This window comes from Rana temporaria, chromosome 2, assembly GCF_905171775.1.
Source record: "Rana temporaria chromosome 2, aRanTem1.1, whole genome shotgun sequence".
In the NCBI taxonomy this organism is placed as follows: domain Eukaryota; kingdom Metazoa; phylum Chordata; class Amphibia; order Anura; family Ranidae; genus Rana; species Rana temporaria.
In genome coordinates this window covers 313723362-313747919 of record NC_053490.1, presented here as the reverse complement: position 1 = coordinate 313747919, position 24558 = coordinate 313723362, and the positions used below count along the sequence as shown (strand labels likewise).

The window sequence follows — 24558 nt, the reverse complement described above, 5'->3', positions numbered from 1 at the left end:
TTTCATTCTCTAAATTAGGTATATTGTTTGAAGCTTCAACCCTGTACACAAGGGCCTCTGATGAAGTCCAATAACATGTAGCCAGTCAGAATTTTTATTCTTCCAGCGCATAGTTCTACTATTCCAATTTGTGCTTCATATCCTCCAGTACTGTTCTTCTCACTCCATTAAATATAAACACATATATACCGATCTTCTATTTAACCAGGACTGTTTCGTGTTGTCTCAGTTTAATATCCTCGTTTTTCAAGACCACATTGATATTTTTCTGATCTCCAACGCACAGCCGATGTTTACCATTCTTAATGAGATATAAAATAGCTTCTTTATAGCCTTGGTAATAAAAGTCATTTAGCACCTGTGGGTGAAAAGGATGATCTATTAGGTATGAACTATTACTACCTGTAATCTAAAAGGAATATATTACATCATTGTTATTTATTTCACACTCAAATCCCAGCTCCACAGTTTAATGCCTTGTACACACGATTAGTCAGACGTACTTTTTCCATCTGATATTCTGATCGTGTGTAGCCCCATCTGAGTTTTTTCATCGGATATTCCGAGGCCATACTTCAAATCATTTTAGTAAATATGCCTGTGAAGCTCTGGTCTTGAAACTGAGGCAAAAGCATACATCAAAAGGTGTCGGCAAATACACTATATTACCAAAAGTACTAGGATGCCTGCATATATATATATATATATATATATACACACACACACACACACACACACATATATACACACACACACACACACACACACATACATATACACACACACATACATATACACACACACACACACACACACACACACACACACACACACACACACACACACACACACACATATATATATATATATATATATACACACACACACACACACGCCCGGATTCACAGAGCACTTACGCTGACGTATCTCGAGATACGCTGCGTAAGTGTAACTATGCGCCGCCATCGGATCGCCGCCGTAGGCAGTGATCCGTCGTATCTTAGGCATTCGTTCCGACGTGATTCGGAGCAAGCGCACTGGGATGCGTCCACGGGACGGCCCATGCGCCGTTTATTATTCGTATCTGTCTGGTGCTCGGCCCATCATTTGCATGTGGTCACGCCTCATTAGCATGGCTCACGCCCACTTCCACCTACGCCGGATTACGCCAAGGAAACCCAGCGCAGTTTGGGAGGCAAGTGCTTTGTAAATTCTGTGCTTGCCTCTCTGCGCTGCGTCGGCGTAGCGTATATTAGATACGCTACGGCGGCATAAATATGCGATGTATGTGAATCCGGGCCATTAACTTTAATGGCATCCCAGTCTTAGTCCATAGGGTTCAATATTGAGTTGACCCACCCTTTGCAGTCCTTTGGGATAAATTAGAGCAGAGACTGTGAGCCAATGCTTACGACGGTGACGTCATTCTACGCAAATCCCTATTCGCAAACTATGTAAAAAATTCAAAATTAGACGCGAGAACGACGGCCATAATTAACATTGAGTACGCCTCATAATAGCAGGGGTAACTATATGCCGGAAAAAGCCGAACGCAAACAACGTAAAAAAATGCGCCGGCCGGACGTATGTTCGTGGATCGCCGTAACTAGCTAATTTGCATACTCGACGTGGAATTCTACGGAAACGCCACCTAGCGGTTGGTGGAAAAATGCATCTACGATCCGACGGCGTACTAAGACGTCACTGGTGCTCTTCCCATATGCAATTTCTGGTAGTAATGCAGAGAGGCCAATTCATTTGAATGCAGTAGAATCTACTAGGTAGTTTAATGGTACTTACATAGGGTGGAGGTGGGAATAAGGCGTAGCTCACTCTGCACAGATTTTGAACAGACAGCTGGAAGCTGGTATTAAAAATATGAAGACATAAATGGCTGACAGGGCAGTCTCGAGGGCAAATGTCAATCTCTCCAGTGAAAGGTGACACAGTTATGATGGACTGTAGATCGTAAAATGGTTGGAAGTTTGATAATCCCCCATCAATATACCGCTGTCGAAAAAAACAGAAAGAAATGCTAATGATTAAAGTGGTAAACAGAGCATAGAGAATTTCCTTTAATGGCAAGAAAAGCTAATGTAATGCAATTTGAAAGAATAACGTTTTAACTGCATGTACAGTGCCTTGAAAAAGTATTCACACCCCTTAAAATTTTCCATATTTTGTCACGTTACAACCAAAATCTTACATTTATTTTATTGGGATTTTATGTGATAGACCAACACAAAGTGGCACATAAAAAAAAATTTAAGTGGAAGGAAAATGATAAATGGTTTTCAAAATGTTTTACAAATAAATCTGTGAAAAGTGTGGCGTGCATTTGTATTCAGCCCTCCTGAGTCAATACTTTGTAGAACCGCAACAGCCGCAAGTGTTTTGGGGAATTTCTCAACCAGCTTTGCACATCTAGAGTGAAATAATTGCTCATTCTTTTTTGCAAAACAGCTCAAGCTCTGTCAGATTGGATGGAGAGCAATTTAAGTCTTGTCACAGATCTTTAATTGAATTTAGGTCTGGACTTTGACTGGTCCATTCTAATGCATGAATGTTTGATGTAAACCATTCCATTGTAGCTCTGGCTGTATGTTTAGGGTCATTGTCTGGAAGGTGAACCTCTGCCCCAGGCTCAAATCTTTTTCAAACTCTAAGGCCCCGTACACACGACCGAGTTTCTCGGCAGAATTCAGCCAGAAACTCGGTCGTGTGTACACTTTTCAGCGTGGAACCCGTCGAGGAACTTGTTGGGCCAAAAAGAGAACATGTTCTCTATTTCCTCGTTGTTCAATGAGGAAAGTCGGCCCGCCGAGCTCCTCGGCGGCTTCCACACTGAACTCGCCGAGGAACTCGATGTGTTTGGCACGTCGAGTTCCTCGGTCGTGTGTACGGGGCCTAACAGGTTTTCTTCTAAGATTGCCCTGTATTTGGCTCCATCCATCTTTCCATCAACTCTGACCAGCTTGCCTGTCCTGATGAAGAAAAGCGACCCCACAACCTGATCCTGTCACCACCATGTTTCAGGGTGATGTGCAGGGTTAGTTTTCTGCCACACATCGTGTTTTGCTTTTAGGCCAAAAATTAAAATTTTGGTCTCATTTGACCAGAGCATCTTCTCCAATGTTTGCTGTGTCCCCCACATGGCTTCTCGCAAACTGCAAATGGGACTTCCTATGGTTTTCTTTCAACAAAGGCTTTCTTCTTGCTACTCTTCCATAAAGACCAGATTTGTGGAGCACGCGACTAATAGTTGTCCTGTGGACAGATTCTCCCACCTGAACTGTGGATCTCTGCAGCTCCTCCAGAGTTACCATGGTCCTCTTGGCTGCTTCTCTCATTAATTCTCTTCTATCTGCAAATTGTCGTTTGACAAACAAGAATGTACTAGGAGTGTATAAAGAAAAAGTTCATTTCTCAAGCGTCACCCTTTGGGCCCCTTATGCCAATTTCGTGTTAGTAGAATTTTGGTGAGTGTTGATTCGTGACTTTCCGATCGCACAAAACAAATGCCATTTAAGATAAGTTTGCCATAACTACATCAGTATCGCCAACAAAGCAGCTTCATTAATATCCCATTATAAAAGATGAGAATGTGCGCTGCATTTCGACAATTGCCGCGTCACAAATGTTAATTCTAGATTACGAAGGGTAGTTTACAAAACCGAACTCTTCTCAGGTGTTCCTCGATTCTGAGCATGCGTGTTTGTACTTTCGACTTGTGTGACGATTTCTGTACTGACCATCCGAAAATCAGACTGAGTTCACATCCAACAAAAATTTTATAGCCTGCACATCCAGCTTTTGTCTGATGTAAAAGTCAAGTTGTCTGTCAAATACACCGTACTAACTATTCGAAAATCCACAGACAGCTCGTCTTCAGACTTTACATACTGTGTGTATGAGGCCTAAGGGTCAAATGGGGAAAAATATTATTTACTTGTTGGGTTGATTTAATTGACCTTTATCTGCAGATGAGTGAAACTTTTCCACTTTGTATCACTGTATTCTGCTGACCGACTCTGATGAAAGGTAAGAGCTTCCTAGGAAGGAGTCCTACAAGATGCAGTCACAAACTTTGCAGGGGATATACACACACACACACACACACACACACACACACTTGTGGTGTACAAGTTCACCTTCCAGTATTTAGAGCTCTGTGTTTATCAATCATTCCCTGAATGATGGAGCCGATTAATCATTGGCCATCACCCGCTGATCGCCTTGTATTGTAACCAATCACAGCCAGGGCTGCCATCAGGGGGATACAGGCATTACACCTGTAAGGGGCCCGGCTGGCCCCCCTCCCGTTTTTTTCTGAATTTTTTTATTTATTTTTTGCATTACACCTGTAAGGGCCCCGATGGTCCCCAGGCCCCCCTCCCCCCGCTAATTATCTTGCATCAGGAGAGAAGACATTACACTTGTTCCCCCCCCCCCCCGCCCCGGTTCTCTGCTCCAGGGGGGCCCTGCTTAAAGCTGTGTAAGGGGCCCCAAAATTTGTGATGGCTGTCCTGATCACAGCACAGCTAGGGCTGCATGCATGCATCCCCTACTAAGAAGTTTTGGATCACGCATCAGATACGTGATCCAGCAAAGAGGCTGCTTTGCCGCCGTACTTCTAAGCAAGGTGGTCGGCAAGCGGAGAACAGTAATACAATTGCTCAGCACACACAGCTTGTGACAGTCATTTGTTCATTTTGCATATTTTCTTGTTTTTAATTAAAGTAAGTGAACTTACTTGGTCATTTTTAATTATTCAACATTTTACAGTAGTATTCTGCTTTTAAATTCAATCAGAGCCCTTCTGGAGAATATCACTAATGTATATCCACAAATCGGTATGCTTTGCATGATGGTATACTGCCATCTAGTGGATAAACATAAGAGGAAGGAAGAAGGAAGAAGAAAGAAGAACTGCCAGGCTATCACCATCCAGCCTTTCAGTAAACGGTGCATCCTTCGATGTAGTTCAAGGCCTCTCCTGAGATACCAGCCTTGTGCTCGGTGCTCTCCAAGATAGGTCCTTCATCAAACACATTCATCCCTCCTGGACGGACAGCACAGCATCACCCTTGAAAGCGTAGACCCAATCTGACTACTGGGCCCACTTAGACAGATCACAACCCTGGACCAACATGGTCCCGGAGCCAGGATTACAGAACACGCACCCCCGGCCAGGAGGGCCACACACAGGGTGGTGGGACGACAGACCAGTGACCGACGACCCCGGTCCAATGACGTCTGTCCCTTAAATACCCCTCCCCAGCATGCACAGCGGGACGATCAACCCCCACTGATTGGCTGCCGAGGGCAGACACCCAAATCACCTTGACCTACCTGCTGCCACCCTTAGCCTGGGGTGGTAACTCACAGCCAGCCATAGCTGGAACATAGGCCCAATTTGCTCAAAATCATACATGTCTGAGTCAACTAACTCTCAGACTTCCCCCTAAATTTAAAGCAGCGCCAGCCCAACAGGAGCAGAATGCTACATATATAATCTCTATATATCTATCTATCTATCTCGCATACACATTATTAGAAAAAAATAATTAAAGACTGTATAGTCCAGTAAAAAACAAATATTTTTATAATTTTTCCCCTTAATGTACTATATTAAAAGCACCATTTTAAAATGTCCGCCACTGTCATCTTACATGTAATGGTAAGGCTGAGGGAACAGAACGCCAACAGCATCCACTGGGTGGAGTGTTGTGCATGCATGCTCTGCACTCTTGCTCCCACCATTCAACCTTGAAAATAACCTTCCTGTTGCTGCTCCTGCTTCTGAGATGAGTGGTGGATCATTCAGTCTCTTATTCAGTTCACCTACCTAACTCCGGCTGCCCGTGACCCTATTCAGATACAGCTGCTTACGTTTGAGTACGAGACCTATAGCTGGATTCAAGTAGGCGGGCGCATCCTTGCGGCGGTGTATCGTATTTACACTACGCCGCAAGTTAGCAAGGCAAGTACTGTATTCACAAAGTACTTGCCTGCTAAGTTACGGCGGCGTATCGTAAATGGGGCCGGCGTAAGCGCGCCTAATTCAAATGAGGATGTGGGGGGCGTGTTGTATGTAAATTAACTGTGACCTGACGTGATTGACGTTTTTTTACGAATAGCGCATGCGCCGTCCGTGTACATATCCCAGTGTGCATTGCGGCAAAGTACGCCGCACGGACGTATTGGTTTCGACGTGGACGTAAATTACGTCCAGCCCTATTCACAGACGACTTACGCAAACGACGTAAAATTTTCAAATTTCAACGCGGGAACGACGGCCATACTTAACATTACTAGTCCAGCTATTTGATGGAATAACTTTACGCCTGAAAATGCCTTACGTAAACGCTGTATCTGTGCTGCGTCGACCGGGCGTACGTTCGTGAATAGGCGTATCTAGTGATTTACATATTCTACGCCGAACGCAATGGAAGCGCCACCTAGCGGCCAGCCTAAAAATTACACTTTAAGATACGACGGTGTAAGACACTTACGCCGCTCGTATCTTAGCCTAATTTAAGCGTATCTGGTTACCAGAATACGCTTAAATTTGCATCTGCGCAGATTCAGACTTAGGCTGGCGTATCTACTGATACGCCATCCTAAGTCTTTCTGAATCTGCCTACTTGCCTCACTTGGGGCCAAACTGTTTTCCGGAGGACAGTCCTGCTGCAACAGATGAGGATCCAACAAATTATGTGATTGAAGGAGTACCCAAACTCCGGAGACCACTAGGAGAGGGGCAACCTGGTTTTTATAGCCCAAAAAAAGTAAAATAAAAAATAGATCTGTTCAGGCACTGGAAAAATATGTCCCATCTCAACAGAATGTTACTTTTCGGATATTTGGAGTGGAAGGATACAATTTGAGTTCAAAGCGCTTCTAAATTGCTTTCGGGACTGCCCCAGATACACGAAATAAGTCCGTTCCAGGGAAGATTTTTGAAGGGTTAGGGTCCACTTTAACTGATACAAACTTCTAAACAACTGTCAAGTTAAGCTGTGCTGCAGAACCAGCCCCAACTTTTCTCTCAACAGCAGATTGTCCAAGCATTCCACAAAAAGAGTATAGCAGGGCTAATACTGGTGAATATCTGGTACAGCGATAGGCCAAATGGGCAGAGCCACAAATTAGCAGGTAGGTGCCCAACAATGAAAGTTCCAGATTCAAAATTAGACAGTCAGAGACATGTAGACATCCAAGACTGAGCAACCTTGGGTTTAAGAATGATGAGCAAGTAGAATGTAAAAAGCGGAAACCATTCTCATACAGGAACTGAGGCAATAACAGAGATTCAAAAGACCCGATAGGTCATGATAAAGATCTGTTAAACTGGGGGGTAAAACAGGAGGGTTGGAGGTGAAAATCTGTTGATAGGGCAGGAATAATTTCAGTATGTAGCCATAGGATATCATCTACCGCTTCCAAATGTAGGAGATGAAAGTTGTTCCAGTGTTCCTGCACTGTGAAAGTGGGGATTCACCTGCAAGCCGAATGTAGCGCACAGACCGGATTGGTCTGGCGGTTTGATCCCAGGTTCTATTACCCAATAGGCACACACCATTTTCCATTAACTCACTTTGTAGTTTTTATTTTAGGTAAAACTTGGATAGGGTGAGGATGAGCCCAGGGGTCTCAAGAAAGCCAAGGAAAGTCTTTAAATCCAGAAGGCTGGTGATAACGGTTTGCTGAGCTCCAGGCAGCCGTGTGCAGGGTCAGACAATGGAAGTACTTTAGCAGCTTGTGTCCTGGCTCCTTGAGAAGCTTTCTGGGAACGCTCCAGGAAAATAGAACAGAGATCCCCAGCCAAACTGTAGCTGGGATCCCACAAAAGTGCTTGTAGTTCCACTATCTTCCCATGGATGCAACAGCCCTCAGGAACAAGAGACTTCTGCTTTGGACTATTTATACTTCCCTCAGCCCGCTACTGCCATATTGACCAGGGATTGGCTGGGGAGATATTAACATGGCGTCACACTTCTGGCACCAGGTTTTGTCTCCTGTCAGAATTTCTGCCCTGAATCTAGGTATTAAGAGAGTCTCTCTCTAACAGATGAACCTTATCACCTGCAGATTTCAACTAATGCCTTCTGCAAAGGCTCAGGGCTCAAGAATCTAGTCAAGTTCAATGTATTTGTCATCTCCATTCCCTAACTCCTTGTTTGGATCAACTCCAAGCTTTGCTTCTGGCGCCTGCAGACTTGCCTCAAGCAGCCACTGCAACGCAAACCATGCTGCTAGTGACATCCATGCTTCATCTTCCGCTCCACCGTGATTCTCTGGAGATCCGAAGGCCTGCCGCGGGTTTGTTAACCAATGTAACTTTCAGTTACAGCCACAGAATTTTCATTCTGGTCGGGTCAAAGGTTACATACGTAATTTCTCTGCTTTCTGGAGAGGCTTTGGCATGCTGGGAAAAGGTCCATGCAGTAACCAAATGATATCACAGAATTTCTTGCCCTTTTTAAAAAGATTTTGATGAGCCAGGCCGTGCATCCATCTTAGATGTATGGCATTTTTATGGTGTGCCCCCAAGTATGTTGTATAGACCCTGACCAGGTATCTTGGGCTGGAGAACCCCTCCCCCTCTTCATTACCTCTTATTAGTGGCCACCAGTACATAGGAGGAATCCCTTCAGTTCTCACATTTAGAGGAGTTTATCTCCCAAGGTTGAGACACTAGGTTCTTTCATTCTATTAACAGGTTAGGACCCACTAATTTGGGGTACTTTGACACAGTAAGTGGGCTTAGCACTATATGACCATATAGTGTGACCAAACCCCTGTATTTTTGAATATGTTCAGGTGTTTTTAACTAGCCTTGCGGGATAAATGTCATTTTTGCATGTGTGGCTATAATCTGTTTTTTCCCAAGCCGTGCATCCTCGCCTCTGTTAGGGTCCCCTCGCTGTTGGACAGTAGGTTATTCGGTTCTGCGCCCTAGCAGCTGAACTTTCCTGGAACAATGAAGCACTTATGGTGGCTTTCTGGCAAGATTTGGCAGAACTTAGCAAAGATAAGTTGGCGGGTCACCAAATTCCCATCGTCCTGGAAAATCTTATTTTCTTGGCCATCCAGATCAACACCGTTTCCAGGAGCGCTCCCAGGAATGGGCCAAGCAGCACAAATCCTTGGCTCCTCGACTGGCTCCAACTTTCCAACACCCCTCAACGTGGGTGCTCAACCCTTTGGTCCTCCAGCTGTTGCAGAACTACAAATCCTATGAGGCATGGAAAGTCTGACAGTTACAAGCATGACTCCCAAAGGCAGAGGCATAATGAAAATTTTGGTTTCACAACAGCTGGAGGGCCACAGGTAGAGCATGCATGGCTTAGAATCTCCTAATGACTCCTCTCCCGCCTCTCAAGTAGAGCCTATGCAACTAGGCTTTTCACACCTATCCATTGAGTAAAAGGAACTCAGGGACTGTGCATCTACTGTGGACATTTCTTGAAACAGTGCCCACAGCCGCCAGGAAACTTCAGAGGCTAGTATATCTAGAGGGGGGTATGCTAGACCAGTGGTCTCTAAACTGCGGCTAGAGGGCTTGCCTTTATCCAGCCCTTGGGGCACTATCCCTCCCACTGATACAAGACACTATTCTGCCATCTGACAATGACAATGGAGCACCATTTCTCCCACTGACACAACTAATAGAGCACTATTCCTCCCTATGATACCAGCAATGTGGCACTATTCCTCCCCCTAATACCAGATGTTTACTAACAATGATGCCAGGAAAATTTGCACTCCCGCTGGCCAAAGTCCGGCCCTTGAAGAGCCTGAAGGACAATAAACCGGCCCTTTGTTTAGAATGTTTGGAGACCCCTGTGCTAGACCATTATTCTTGCCTCTCAGGTCCACGTTCGACTATTACTGTTCAATTCCACTCAAATTCATTCATTGACTCTGGTGCAGTGGACAGTTTATCTCTGCGTTCCTGGTAAAGGAATTTTCACACATAAAAGTCCCACAATGTCAGAAAAACTGAGTGAGCGAGGTCATAACGCCTGCACATATAGCCCTCTGTGGGGTCTTATGGTCCACCTCATCCCAGGAGCTCTCAGGCAGCTGCTGGAGGTCCTCCAAAGGATCCGGCTTATGTCAAAAAGCCCGTCTGGGAGACACACTCAGTCATGTGTGATGGAGTATAAAAACATATGAGGCTCCAATAGTGTGATAACGTTTAAAAAGATGCCTTTATTGCTAAAATCATATACGAAGATCCAAAGTACAAAACGCAGAACGTTTGCCGGCAAAAAAAGTAAGTCAACCGTACTTCCGGGGGCACGTGGGGCGTGATGATGTTAGCGTGTGGCTTCGACCAACATGTTTTGTCACAGTGATATGTCATAGGCCGGATACTGTGGAGGACCTTCAGCGGGTGCCTGAGAACTTCCGGGACGAGACGGACCATCAGACCCTGCAGAGGTCTATATCTGCAGACGTTTATGGTAAGAGTCCCCACTCATAAAGTGGGTTGTTATACTCCAAAACCCCTATCTACTTGGTGGTGGTTGAAAACTCTGGAACACATCTTATCAGAAGAAGTTTTTCTCACATTGTGGGACTTTTATATGTGGAATTTACCTTCACTTTCAGTATGTGAAGGACACTTGCATTTATTTATATATATTTTTTATTGGCACTTTCACTTTGTTCAAGGTTATTCAGTGATCACATTTGTTTTGTTTTTATAAGAGCGTAACTATTTATTTATATACATTTGTGCACTGTGGAGTTTTTTGTTGCTGCTGTATACATTTTTAGTTTAATTATAGTATGATCTAGCGCAGTATACAGTACTTTTATTTAATTCCCCAATAATCGACTGGTCTAGTCTTTATTTGTTATCCTGGGGGCCCACCTATCACACCAGATGCCTAGGCAAGGTGGTTGCAGTTAAAACCCTTCCAGTGGCATCGGCTGAGGTTTCTTCCCTGGTGCCAATGCACTACTCTGAATTTCTGGATGTGTTTTCCAAACCAAAGGGGACCAACTTCCTCCCCACAGACCCTACGATTGTGCTATAGACCTAGTCCCAGGCTCCAGCATGCCTAGGGGCTGGGTATATCCTCTCCATGTCTGAGTACATTGCAGAAAATTTCCAAAATAATGTAAACCAACAATACTTCCTAATGCCACATACACGATCGGAATTTCTGACAACAAAACCATGTTTTTTTGTTTGTTTTTTTTGACGGAATGTTGGCTCAAATTTGTGTTGCATACACATGGTCACACAAATGTTGTCGGAAATTCCGAACGTCAAGAACATGGTCACGTACAACACCACGATGAGCCGAGAAAAATGAAGTTCAATGATTCCGAGCATGCGTAGGATTTTTGTGCGTCGGAATTGCATACAGACGATTGGAATTTCCGACAAATTGAGAACCAGCTCTCAAACATTTGTTGTCGGAAATTCAAACAGCAAATGTCCGATGGAGCATACATACGGTCGTAATATCCGACCAAAAGCTCACATCGAACATTTGTTGTCTGAAATTCTGATCGTGTGTAAGCGGCATAAGAGAATATGACATACTTTCCAGTAAAAAAACATTTTTTATTTGTAGCCAATAATTTGGGTTTCATATCTTAAAGAAATTGCTATAAACTTACCACTCCTCGGAATGAAGGAGGGACCAGGCCACAGTAAAAGGGAACAAAACAGCTACAGATCAAAGCCTGTAACGATACAATCAACACATTTTTCTTAGTAAAAAGGTATACCATCTTGGCAGAAGTATAGGGGAACTGAGCAGGTTGTCCTAAAGCACAAATCCAGAAAAAAAAGAACATCTAACCCCCCCCCCCTCCCCATCAGCACTGCAAGGGTTTAATGATTGTTATATCTGAGGGCTACAGTAAGAGGCATTACTTACCTTGCACCCCTGTTCAGGTGCTCTGCTCTCAAAGTACCACTCTGTGGATGGTTTCATCACGTGTAGGTTATCATGTGCAATGCTGGGTACTGACCCTGTAAACCCTGCACTGTACGTTGAGGAGGCAGGAGTGTGACTGTCATAGGGTTGCCACCTCATCCCTTTAAACCCAAACACATATTACATGGGCTCTGTGGCTGAAGGTGGTAATTAAACTCACTTAGTGCCTTATCTGCATTAAATAGCCTCAGAACCTGTGTAATTAACCACTTAAGGACCGCCTCCTGCACATATACGTTGGCAGAATGGCACGGCTGGGCACATGTACATACAGGTACGCTCCCGCGACCCGGTCCGAAGCTCCGGGACCCGATCGCCGCTGGAGTCCCGCGATCGGTCCCCGGAGCTGAAGAACGGGGAGAGCCGTGTGTAAACACGGCTTCCCCGTTCTTCACTGTGGCGGCAGCATCGATCGTGTCATCCTTTTATAGGGGACACAATAGATGACGTCACACCTACAGCCACACCCCCCCCCCCTACAGTTGTAAACACACTTCAGGGAACACATAACTCCAACAGCGCCCCCTGTGGTTAACTCCCAAACTGCAATTGTCATTTTCACAACAATGCATTTTTTTGCTGTGAAAATGACAATGGTCCCAAAAATGTGTCAAAATTGTCCGAAGTGTCCGCCATAATGTCGCAGTCACTAAAAAATAAAAACCGCAGAGGTGATCAAATACCACCAAAAGAAAGCTCTATTTGTGGGAAAAAAAAAAAAAAGGACGCCAATTTTGTTTGGGAGCCACATCGCACAATTGTCAGTTAAAGCGACGCAGTGCCGGATCGCAAAAAGGGGCAAGGTCCTTTAGCTGCATTTTGGTACGGGTCTTAAGTGGTTAACATGTGTTTGGGTTTAAAGGGATGAGGTGGCAACCCTAGCCTGTGGATCAGCTAACACAGGGCTCAAAATTTCAAGTCCTGAGCTACTAGCCAGGCCTCAAGAGTTACTCGCCACCAGTTGCCCCACCTAATTCATACACTGCCCTGCACCCAATTGAGCCCGTAAACACGCCCACGTAGATTATCTCATGAATGACAATGTTTTATGCAGAATCAAGTTACAAAATTAAATATTACCAACAACAACTTTAACAAAATGGGACAGGGCACTGGGGGCAGACCAGAGGGACAGGGCACTGGGGGCAGACCAGAGGGACAGGGCACTGGGGGCAGACCAGAGGGACAGGGCACTGGGGGCAGACCAGAGGGACAGGGCACTAGAACTGGGTCTCTTCCCCATTCTCTTGCTGTCTCCTCTGCAACTCCCATCCATCCTCTCTCTCTCTCTCCATTCATCTCATCATCAGGAGCCTGTGTGTGCGGCTCCACGCTTGCATGTCCCCACTTCCCCCTTTTATTCAGGCTGGCAGAGAGGTGAGGAGCTGCAGCACAGCGGGAGGGAGTACAATCCAGCGCTGAGATCCACACAACTGCACAGCCATTGACACCATAGCACAGCGCACACTGACAGCGCACAGCACACATTGAGACCAGTCTGTTCACAGTGCTCAGGCTAAACTTACATAGAGCACAAGGAGAAGAAACTGCACAAACTAGAAGGCTGCCGCTCTCATGTCAGGGCAACTTTCAGTGAGCGCTGTACGGGAGTGGTAATTTTTGCAATCCTCCACCTCACTCATTACTTTCTGCTCTCCAGCTACATTGGTCGGGGCCCGGGGGAGGGGGGCAGGCTCAGAGAGGTCCTACTGTTAGGTCCCATGGCTTAATGAGAATTGTAAGAAGAGCACCTGTGTACTGCTCTGCCTGTGCGCGGCTCACCAGACTACTTCCCGAGCATGCATCTTTTCTCCTCGGCCGCCAATCTCATCGGGACTCTAAGTGTAGGCACAGATTGGAGGGAGATTGGTCATGCAGCCCTGTCATCACTCGCCCCCAGCTTAAATCCACTCGCCAAATGCTAGTAGGCGAGTGGAAATTTTGAGGGCTGAGCTAACAGATACCATTAGACTTGGTGACCACTGACCACCATTACTGGGACTGAAAGTGAGGGGAGATCAAAAATTCTGAATCTCCACCAGAACAGGAATAGTGGGGAATGTTCAAATAGGCAAATGTGGTGCAAGACGCCACTCAAAACGAACCCAGTGCGTCAGATGTGGATATGGCCGTGTATGGCCAGTGCTGCCCCGGCCATGACCCCTGACACATTTTGCTCTGCCTATCGGGGCTTGATCACAGAGGTCCTTTGCAGTGGCGGCTGGTGCTCAAAATTTTTGGAGGGGCGCAAACGTAAAAAAAAAAGAAAAAAAAATTGCAGCCTCACTGTGCCCATCAAATGCAGCCACTGTGGCATCAATTGTCACCACTGTGCCATGCCATCAAACACAGCCACTGTGCCATCAATTGTCACCACCGTGCCATGCCATCAAATGCAGTCACTATGCCATCAATTTGCACCACTGTGCCATGCCATCAAACGCAGCCACTGTGCCCCTCAATTGTCGCCACTATGCCAATTGTCACCACTATGCCCATTGATGCCACTGCGCCCATTGATGCCACTGTGCATGTCACTGTGCCCTTTAATTGTTGCCACTCTGCCTATTGTCACTACTGTGCCCATTAATGCCACTGTGCCCTTTGTCGCCACTGGGCCCTGTAAAATGCACTTGCCTTAATCCTTTGACGTCCCTCGATGCCTTCTTCTCCCGCCTGGGTGACGCTTCAGCCAATCAGGTTACCGATAACTAGAATCGGCGAACCTGATTGGCTGAGACGGCCGTCAGTCTTATCCAAGGAACGCACCCTGTACGTTCCCTGGATAAGACATCCGGGAGGACGAGGGCTGTACACGGAAATCCTATCAGAGCCACTGGCTCTGATTGGCACTTCCGCACAGCCAACCAGCTGCTGTTATTCAGGTGGTCAGCGCTCAATGTCCAGCCACCTTGAATAAGACCAGTGGCAGCTGGGCTGGCAATAATAACATACATTCATACAATGCATGAATGTATGTTATTTTCAGTGGTGGTGCGGAGCCAGAGGGGGCGGCGCTCCAGCGCCCTCTATGGACGGACCACCGCTGGTCCTTTGTGACTAAGCCCCAGTGGGTTGCACAAAACATGTCAGGAGTGCAATTTAAAACTACTCAGTTTCTGTCAGTGCTTGCCTTTCACAGACATCCCAAGTCTCCCACGAGTCGCGGGAGGCTCCCACATTTGACTGCGGGTTCCTGGACACATGTGAGCACCGGGCGATCTCCCGCCTGGGCCTGTCACTCAAACACAGACAGAGCAGCCAAACGGAGTAGGGCTGCAGCGGCCGCTCGGTCTTCTGTCTGTGGCCAGGGGAGGGGGCAGGACAGACCTGGGAGCACTCCGCTTGTGGACACTGAGGCTGAGCTGGTGGACACTGATGGGCTGCACTGGTAGGCATTGATAAAAGGTGGCACCAGGTGCGGACAGACCATTCGGGCACTGCCCGTCAATCACAAATGATGGCTAGTTCTGGTCCCTGCAAAGCAGCTGTCATTAGACCTCATGGCACGCTCCTCCCCGATGGCCCCTCCACTGTTCTCGTCTTGTGGATGAGGCTCTTTATCTTCTCAGATGGTAAAGCTGCCCATTCCTTTTGGCAAAAAGCCTCCAGTGCCTGTAATTTCTTGGGCTGTCTTGCATGAACTGCACCTTTGAGTTCTCCCCAGAGTGGCTGGGGAGTGGCCCAATGATATTGAGGTCAGGAGACCGAGATGGCCACTCCAGAACTTTCACTTTATTCTGCTGTAGCAAACGACAGGTCGACTTAGCCTTGTGTTTTTGCTCATTGTCATGTTGGAATATCGAAGTAAGTCCCATGCGCAGCTTTCTGGCTGATGAATGCAAATGTTGCTGCAGTGTTTTTTGATAAAATACTGCCTTCATCTTGCCAACAATTTTGACCAAATTTCCTGTGCCTTTGTAGCTCATACATCCCCAAGACATCAGCGATCTATCTCAGTACCTCTCATCATAGGCCTTGTTGACTTCTCTCCAAATGTAGGTTTATGGTTGTGGCCAAAAAGCTAAATTTTGGTCTCATCATTCCAAATTACTTTGTGCCAGAAGGTTTAAAGCTGGTCTCTGTGCTGTTTGGTGTATTGTAAGTGTGATACTTTGTGGCATTTGAACACTGCTGATTGGCATTCTCAATTCCTTGGATATCTTTTTAGATCCCTGTCCTGTTTTATACAGTTCAACTACCTTTTTCCCGCAAATCCTTTGACAATGATTTTGCTTTCCTCATGACTCAGAATCCAGAAACGTCAGTGCAGCACTGAATGAAAGATGCAAGGGTCTGTCAGGAGTCCAGAAACTCATTGGGGACACACACACACACACACACACACACACTACAAGCAAACAGATCACAGGTGAGGATGGTTACCCTTAATAGCCATTCAAACTCCTCTCCTCCTCTCCTGTGCTGGATCACATACCTAGCACATGATCCAGCACTTCTGGGTATGAGGAGCTGTGCTGTGATTAGTCACAAACCGATCAATGATTGACTGCTGGCATTCGCTGATCGGCGAGGAGGAATACAGGACAGGGCTCTGATGATGTAAACAATACAGAGCTAGGTCCTGTGAGCAGGGATGTGCTGGTTTTTGCTTCCCTGCCAAGTAGGCAATTTAGTAAAAAGCACTTCATAGTGCACACAAACACTGGTTAGGAACACATTTAACCCCTTCCCAGCCAATGTCATAAGTACAGTGACAGTGCATATTTTTAGCACTGATCACTGTATTAGTGTCACTGCTTCCCACAAGTGTCAGATTGCCCGCCATACTATCACAGTCCTGCTATAAGTCGCTGATCGCCTACATTGCTATATAAAAAAAAAAAATAAAAAAAAAAATGGCCTTGTTATGAAAGCATTTTTTTTTTTTTTTTAAAGCCAGAGGGCTAGTGCCCAGACTGAGGATGATACATTTTCCTCTCCCATTTATCAGGGGACTCTGATGGGAACCCTGTAGTAAGGGGGGGAGGGGGGACTCTGATGGGCAGTAAGGGCCCTAATGTAAGCAAGACTCCAACAGTGACACTAAAAGTAAAAGGGAACTGTGATAGTATCACTGTTGCAAGAAGGATTCTCATGGGGACCCAGATGCAAGAAGGAAATCTGATGGGGACTTATGTAAAGGGGGGACTGATGAGATTTTTTTGGGGGGTTCGTCAATATTTGTAAAATATAGGATGTGGCCCTGGTACTGAAGAGTTTGAAGATCACTGGACCTAAAAGCTAAACACATGAAATGTCACAATGGAGTCATGCACCGCTAAAGGAAATTCCAAGCTCCACCCATGCCTGCTGTAACGGAATGACCCGGGACACCCAGAGACTTTGTGAGGATGGGGGATACTCCTGTGTCAGCGTCACTGATAACTCTTGGGTCTGAGTCCACCCTGTGCCTTTTGGGCATGGGGTGGCAAGTGAATCATAATTCATGTATTACATGAGATTTGACATCACTGATAGTTCGTATTGCAGGATTTTGAGATACTGCAGGATGTTGGCCCAACCAGTCAATAGTGACTCATTCTATGATTAGCCCTGACTAGTGACATGCTAATTGAGTCAGGCTCCTGGAAGACATTTAATTGTGTGATAACACTGTCTAAAACCTATTGATGCTCAGAGGTGTGAATAGGTGTCAAGCTGCATGCGGAGACGAAACGTCTGCCTAGGAAACTCAGTGTGTGATGGGTTTGTTTGTTATGCTGTTAATTAAGGAATGTGCAGTAATTAGACATGATAATTATAGGCCGGTGCCGACCTGACTAGAATGTTTAAGTAATTAGCCTTAGTGTGTGATTAGGGGGGTGGAGATCTCATTGTTGCTTTAATGCCTTGTACTGTATAAAAAGCTGAGAAGAAACCATTAAAGTATCATTACATTTGGAACAAGCATAGAGCTGTGTCTCGTCTTGATTCTGGGCAAATGAAATGGGATCGGGTCCTGTCGGTTGGAGTGTCGATAAGCTGTCTTGGATGTGATGGAAGGTCGTAAACGGTGGTGACCGTTACACCTGCGTTTCAGTATACCACATTTTCTAAGGAGCTTTGTATAATAATGTTGGCTTAAAACTTGTGTAGCCTGTACAAAACAAATACATCACATCAGGGCAGCATAATATATTTCTACCTGTATAACTTCCTCCTTGGAGTTGAAATCAGAGACCAGTATAGTTTTTCCATCTGGCAGTCGTGTAAGAGCAACATGAAGCCTTCCACTCGCTAGGTGATGTGCGGTTTCTGGCACAAATCTAGGCAGAGCCTCCTTTAAAATGGTATGTAGATTAAAGGTTGGATAAAATGGCCCAAGAATGGACTTCCTAGCTTCATTGGCTGCATCAATGATTATTTGTTGCAGGTCATCTGAAAAACAGAAGAGAAAAAAATAAATAAAGTACTAATATAGTGGGTATGGAAAGTATTTTGACCCCCTTAAATTTTTCACTCTGTTATATTGCTGCCATTTGCCAAAATCATTTAGGTTCATTTTTTTCCTCAATGTTCACAACATATTGACCGAAAAACACAGAATTGTTGACATTTTTGCAGATTTATTAAAAAAGAAAAACTGAAATATCACATGATCCTAAGTATTCAGACCCTTTGCTGTGACACTCATATATAACTCAGGTGCTGTCCATTTCTTCTGATCATCCTTGAGATGGTTCTACACCTTCATCCGAGTCCAGCTGTGTTTGATTATACTGATTAGACTTGATTAGGAAAGTCACACACCTGCCCATATAAGACCTTACAGCTCACAGTGCATGTCAGAGCAAATGAGAATCATGAGGTCAAAGGAACTGCCTGAAGATCTCAGAGACAGAATTGTGGCAAGGCATAGATCTGGCCAAGGTTACAAAAAAATGTCTGCTGCACTTAAGGTTCCTAAGGGCACAGTGGCCTCCATAATCCTTAAATGGAAGACGTTTCCTAGAGCTGGCCTAGAGCTGGCCGTCCGGCCAAACTGAGCTATCGGGGAGATGAGCCTTGGTGAGAGAGGTAAAGAAGAACCCAAAGATCACTGTGGCTGAGCTCCAGAGATGCAGTCGGGAGAAGGGAGAACATTGTAGAAAGTCAAACATCACTGCAGCCCTCCACCAGTCGGGACTCAAATGGTGAGAAATAAGATTCTCTGGTCTGAGGAGACCAAGATAGAACTTTTTGGCCTTAATTCTAAGCGGTATGTGTGGAGAAAACCAGGCACTGCTCATCACCTGTCCAATACAGTCCCAACAGTGAAGCATGGTGGTGGCAGCATCATGCTGCGGGGTGTTTTTCAGCTGCAGGGACTGGACGACTGGTTGCAATCGAGGGAAAGATGAATGCGGCCAAGTACAGAGATATCCTGGATGAAAACCTTCTCCAGAGTGCTCAGGACCTCAGACTGGGCCGAAGGTTTACCTTCCAACAAGACAATGACCCTAAGCACACAGCTAAAATAACGAAGGAGTGGCTTCACAACAACTCTGACTGTTCTTGAATGGCCCAGCCAGAGCCCTGACTTAAACCCAATTGAGCACCTCTGGAGAGACCCAAAAATGTCTGTCCATCAACGTTTACCATCCAACCTGACAGAACTGGAGGGGATCTGCAAGGAGGAATGGCAGAGGATCCCCAAATAAAAGGTGTGAAAAACTTGTTGCATCTTTCCCAAAAAGACTCATGGCTGTATTAGATCAAAGGGTGCTTCTACTAAATACTGAGCAAAGGGTCTGAATACTTAGGACCATGTGATATTTCAGTTTTTTCTTTTTTAGTAAATCTGTAAAAATGTCAACAATTCTGTGAATATGGGGTGCTATGTGTACATAAATGAGAAAAAAAATGAACTTAAAATGATTTTAGCAAATGGCTGCAATATAACAAAGAATGAAAAATTTAAGGGGGTCTGAATACTTTATACACACACACACACACACACACACACACACACACACACCATAATTTATATTGAACGTACAGTATATGTAAACCCACTCACTAAAATCTTATATAGGTTTCAACATTGATAACATTTTAAAGAGGCAATGTCACCTTACTCATGCATGGCAAAGTGACAGTATCACTGCAAAGGGGTTCCCCAACTTACAGATACTTACCTTGCTAGTGCTTCCCCACTGCTCTTTCCTCTGTTGCAGCTGGTTTTAATAGTTGATGCCAATAAGAGTTGTGACATTATTGCTAGACCTAAACGCGGTCACGGCAAGGTAACATGCTTCCCCATACCCTGACGCACCAAGTAATCCATCGGCTGTAACGGAGGCAGCAGTGAGGGATCACAGGCAAGGTTGAGTATAGTGGATCATCAGGAAACCCCTTTGCAGAGGAAATGTCACTTTACTTTGGATGAACAAAGTGTCAGCGTCTCCTAAATGTATTTTCAAAAAAATAAACAATATTTTTTTAAATTGTTCCCACTCTGCAGTGTTCCAAAAGAACGAAAGGCAAATCCACTTTGTACTACCAGTGCGCTTTTAAGTGCAGTCGCTGTAGATCTGAGGTGGGAAGATCTGAAATGAAGGGAAGCTCTGTTGATTTTATCATTCAATCATGTGCAAGCTAAAATGCTGTTTTATTTTCTTTGCATGTCCCCCTCGGATCTACAGCGACTGCACTTCCAAGTGCACTTTCAGTGCAAAGTGGATTTGCCTTTCGTAAATAACCTCCTATGTGCCACTTTGTGGTGGTCTATCAAATAAAATCCCAATAAAATACATTTACGTTTTTGGTTGACAAAATTTCAAGGGGTATGGATACTTTTTCAAGGCACTGTACGTCTTATAGCTCTGCTTCCCGATTTGCAGGTCTATACAGTGGTTGTGCTTTATGGCTTTCTTCATGGCGTTAGCACCACTTTTTTTTTTTTTTTTTTAATGAGCTGAGCCTTATGCCGCGTACAGATGGTAGTTTTTTGTGATGGAAAAAAACGTTGTTTTTTAGCATGAAAGAAAACAACGTTTTTCAAACTTCATTTTCAAAAACGACGTAGCATACACACCATCGTTTTTTCCAAAAGCTCTAGCAAAGCGTGGTTACGTTCAGCACGTACGACGGCACTGTTCCATTCAAACTCGCATCCTAACTTGCTTCTGAGCATGCGCGGGTTTAAAAACGTCGTTTTAAACATCGTTTTGCTCACACGGTCATTTTTTATGACACAAAAAACGACATTTTGAAAAACGACATAAAAAATTCAAGCATGTTCGAATTTTTTTTTGTCGTTTTTTTGAAGACATAAAACTACGTTTTGCCCACACACACCATCATTTTAACCACTTCCCGACCGCCGCATGTATATGTACGTCGGCAGAATAGCACGTACAGGCACATTAGCGTACCTGTACGTCCCTGCCTAGACGTGATCCCTTTTATAGGCAGACTCGATCGATAACGTCAGTCCTACAGCCACACCCCCCTACAGTTGTAAACACACACTAAGTGAACCCTAACTCCTACAGCGCCCCCTGTGGTTAACTCCCAAACTGCAACTGTCATTTTCACAATAAACAATGCAATTTAAATGCATTTTTTGCTGTGAAAATGACAATGGTCCCAAAAATGTGTCAAAATTGTCCGAAGTGTCCGCCATAATGTCGCAGTCACGAAAAAAATCACTGATCGCCGCCATTGGTAGTAAAAAAATAAATAAAAAAAAATTATAAAAATGCAATAAAACTATCCCCTATTTTGTAAACGCTATACATTTTGCGCAAACCAATCGATAAACGCTTATTGCAATTTTTTTTTTTTTTTTTACCAAAAATAGGTAGAAGAATACGTATCGGCCTAAACTGAGGACTTTTTATTTCTCATATATGTTTTTGGGGGATATTTATTATAGCAAAAAGTAAAAAATATTGCATTTTTTTTTTCAAAATTGTCGCTCCATTTTTGTTTATAGTGCAAAAAAATTAAAACCGCAGAGGTGATCAAATACCACCAAAAGAAAGCTCTATTTGTGGGGGAAAAAGGACGCCAATTTTGTTTGGGAGCCACGTCGCACGACCGCGCAATTGTCTGTTAAAGCGACGCAGTGCCGAATTGTAAAAACCCCTTGGGTCATGTAGCAGCATATTGGTCCGGTCCTTAAGTGGTTAAATGACGTTTTTTAAAACGTCTCTTTTTTCATCACAAAAAACGACCGTGTGTACGCGGCATTACATAGACAAAGTGGTGAAGAGGATAAGGACCCTACGCCGTCATGTGACCATACTCATCACTCAAGACATCAGAAGAAGGCAAGTATAAAAAAAAAAAAAAAAAAACTCTACACTGTGTGAAAGCGCATTTTTATTCATATGGCGTTTTTTTTTTTTTTTTTGTACATTTGTCTATTTGTTTATAAATGGTTTCACACAATCTAAACCACTGGGGAATTTTTAATTTTTTTTTTTCTTAGAGGACATCTATTTGTTATCGTTTGCACTTTATCATGTTTGGAGAATATGTTGTCTGAGTCCCTAGAGCAGTAGGGAGGTTGTACCCAGGGCCAGTGCTACCACTAGGGCGCATTGCTGCCTAGGGCTCCCGGCCACTGGTGTTCCTACTCTCTTCTCTCTGCAGCAAGCAACTAAGTCTCAGCATCAGCAGGCAGCCTCTGCTCCGTTCACACATAGTGTCAGAGGCACAGCGGCGGTGGAGGACGACTCCCAAATGAATGGGAGCAAGCAAACATTCATTGATGGGCGCTGGTGGGCTGCATTTGATGGGCGCTGGTGGGCTGCATTTGATGGGCGCTGGTGGGCTGCATTTGATGGGCGCTGGTGGGCCGCATTCGATGGGCGCTGGTGGGCCGCATTCGATGGGCGCTGGTGGGCCGCATTCGATGGGCGCTGGTGGGCTGCATTTGATGGGCTCTTCATTAAAAAGGTGAGATATACATGGGCAGGGCAAAGGGGTTGACCGGCAAAATAAGGTTTCGCCTAGGGTGTCAACAAATCCTTGCACCAGCCCTGATTGTACCATACAAGGGAGAATACTGACCTCTGGTAACTGGGGTCCATGCTACTGGTAAGCCTTGATTGCCACAGGTTGGCGACGGTGGCAGTTTATTACTTCAAGGAGTCTCACTCATTTTGCTACACTGGATAATAAAAAATTATATGTGAATTTGACCTCTGTAGCACTGGGAGCTAATATTTTGTCGAGCAGCTTGAATATATTTTTGATGAAAGTCACTTAATGAAAGCACATTCTAGGAAGAAAATGTATTAGAGGCTTTGTGCAAATATATTTTTTAAGGGCACCGCAATGTACGTTTTAGCGCTATCTCACCGTATAAGTGGGAAGACAGCCTAAAGAAACTATTGTCCTGGAGTTACATTCAGCTTTTAACAATCATTGTTTATTGCATAATTTTAGTTAGATCGGTGAATGCGTAAAAAAAAAAAAAAAAAATAATATTATATATATATATATATATATAACAACTTTATAATCTTTAAATTTTTTTACGCATTCACCGATCTAACTAAAATGATGCAATATATATATATATATATATATATATATATATATATATATATATATATATATTAATAAAACATCTTACAATATAAAATTAGATTTTGTGCTGACAATATGTTATAATACATAAACATTCCATACCGAGGTTCACGTTGAAGACCACCGCAGCTGCAACCAGAGACCCTGCTGAGGCTCCATACACCTTGGGAGCAGCCTTCAGGATTTCAGGGGCCAGGTCCAGAAGAGCTTTCACTGCTCCAATCTGATACAAAGCCAAAAATCCACTCCCAGAGAATGAGAGAGATAGAGGGTTGTTTTCAGGATCTGTCTTCTTTGCCATGGCAGACTGTTAACTGCTGCTTTCTTGATGGCAAAACACACCATCTAGGACTCTTAGGAGAAGAAACTGGACATCTGTCTACCACATGAAGTGTAAAAAATCCTCAGCCTTTTTGTAGTCACTGACCATTTAAATAGTTAATTACCTCTGCTTGTTACATAAGCTGATTGATAGGTAACTAGTCTGGTTGTAGCAGTCGTTTGTTGCTGCTGGTCCTGTTTTTGTACGCCCCTTGTGTCATATTTCAGATCCCCCCCCTTAGAGCTTTAACCATTGCTATGTGCATAACTGGCATGCTTAATTCCATTGAGAACAGGATTCAAGGCTACTGCTGCTGGTCTTGTGATAGGTATTATGGTTTGATCAACCCCAGATAGCCTCTGCACATTTTATTTTTTTTCCTTTGTGTTTACAATCCATATTAATAAGGAATTACATTTTTATTTTTTTATTTCAGAGATAAGGTCAATCCATTCAAGTTGATCTCTATTCATTGCAAGGATTGTAGTACACCTTTTTGTAGATTCGTACCTTACTTTATTCGGAAGCAATTCACATTTTCCCTTTAAGATTGTGTTATAACGTGTGTACCCAGCGCTGTCTCCACATCAACAACGTTTTACAAAAATCACAATGACTTATCATAAATACAAGTGCAAGTGCCATAACAAAAAAACAAAAAAATTAACAAAAAGGAACAAAAAAACAAACATGTTCTATATATATTTATATGTAGAATTTTTTTTCTGGTTTTGGCACTTA

General features: G+C 44.3%; 1 protein-coding gene across 2 annotated transcripts; it reads right to left on the bottom strand.

Annotated features, from left to right (window-relative positions):
• Window positions 1-24031, bottom strand: LOC120927014 (omega-hydroxyceramide transacylase-like). 2 transcript variants are annotated; one of them, XM_040337403.1, is made up of 5 exons: window positions 23598-24029; window positions 18118-18350; window positions 11647-11712; window positions 1801-2010; window positions 1-358 (listed from the first exon to the last, which is right to left on the bottom strand). In XM_040337403.1, exons 1-5 carry the CDS (start codon window positions 23794-23796, stop codon window positions 197-199), a joined length of 870 nt encoding a protein of 289 aa, XP_040193337.1. In that variant the 5' UTR covers window positions 23797-24029; the 3' UTR covers window positions 1-196. The 2 variants fall into 2 exon arrangements, with proteins under 2 accessions (XP_040193337.1, XP_040193338.1); XM_040337404.1 differs by lacking the exon at window positions 11647-11712 and having other exon boundaries at window positions 23598-24031.
• Window positions 24032-24558: the final 527 nt, after the last annotated feature.

What these genes read in the sequence shown, in the direction of transcription:
- LOC120927014 (XM_040337403.1), bottom strand. Translation starts at nt 23,796, where the DNA reads ATGGCAAAGAAGACAGATCCTGAAAACAACCCTCTATCTCTCTCATTC. An exon ending in CCAAGGAGGAAGTTATACAG is followed by an intron (nt 11,713 to 18,117) that starts GTAGAAATATAT and finishes GTATCGTTACAG; the next exon opens with GCTTTGATCTGTAGCTGTTT. An exon ending in TATTCCCACCTCCACCCTAT is followed by an intron (nt 359 to 1,800) that starts GTAAGTACCATT and finishes TTTCACCCACAG; the next exon opens with GTGCTAAATGACTTTTATTA.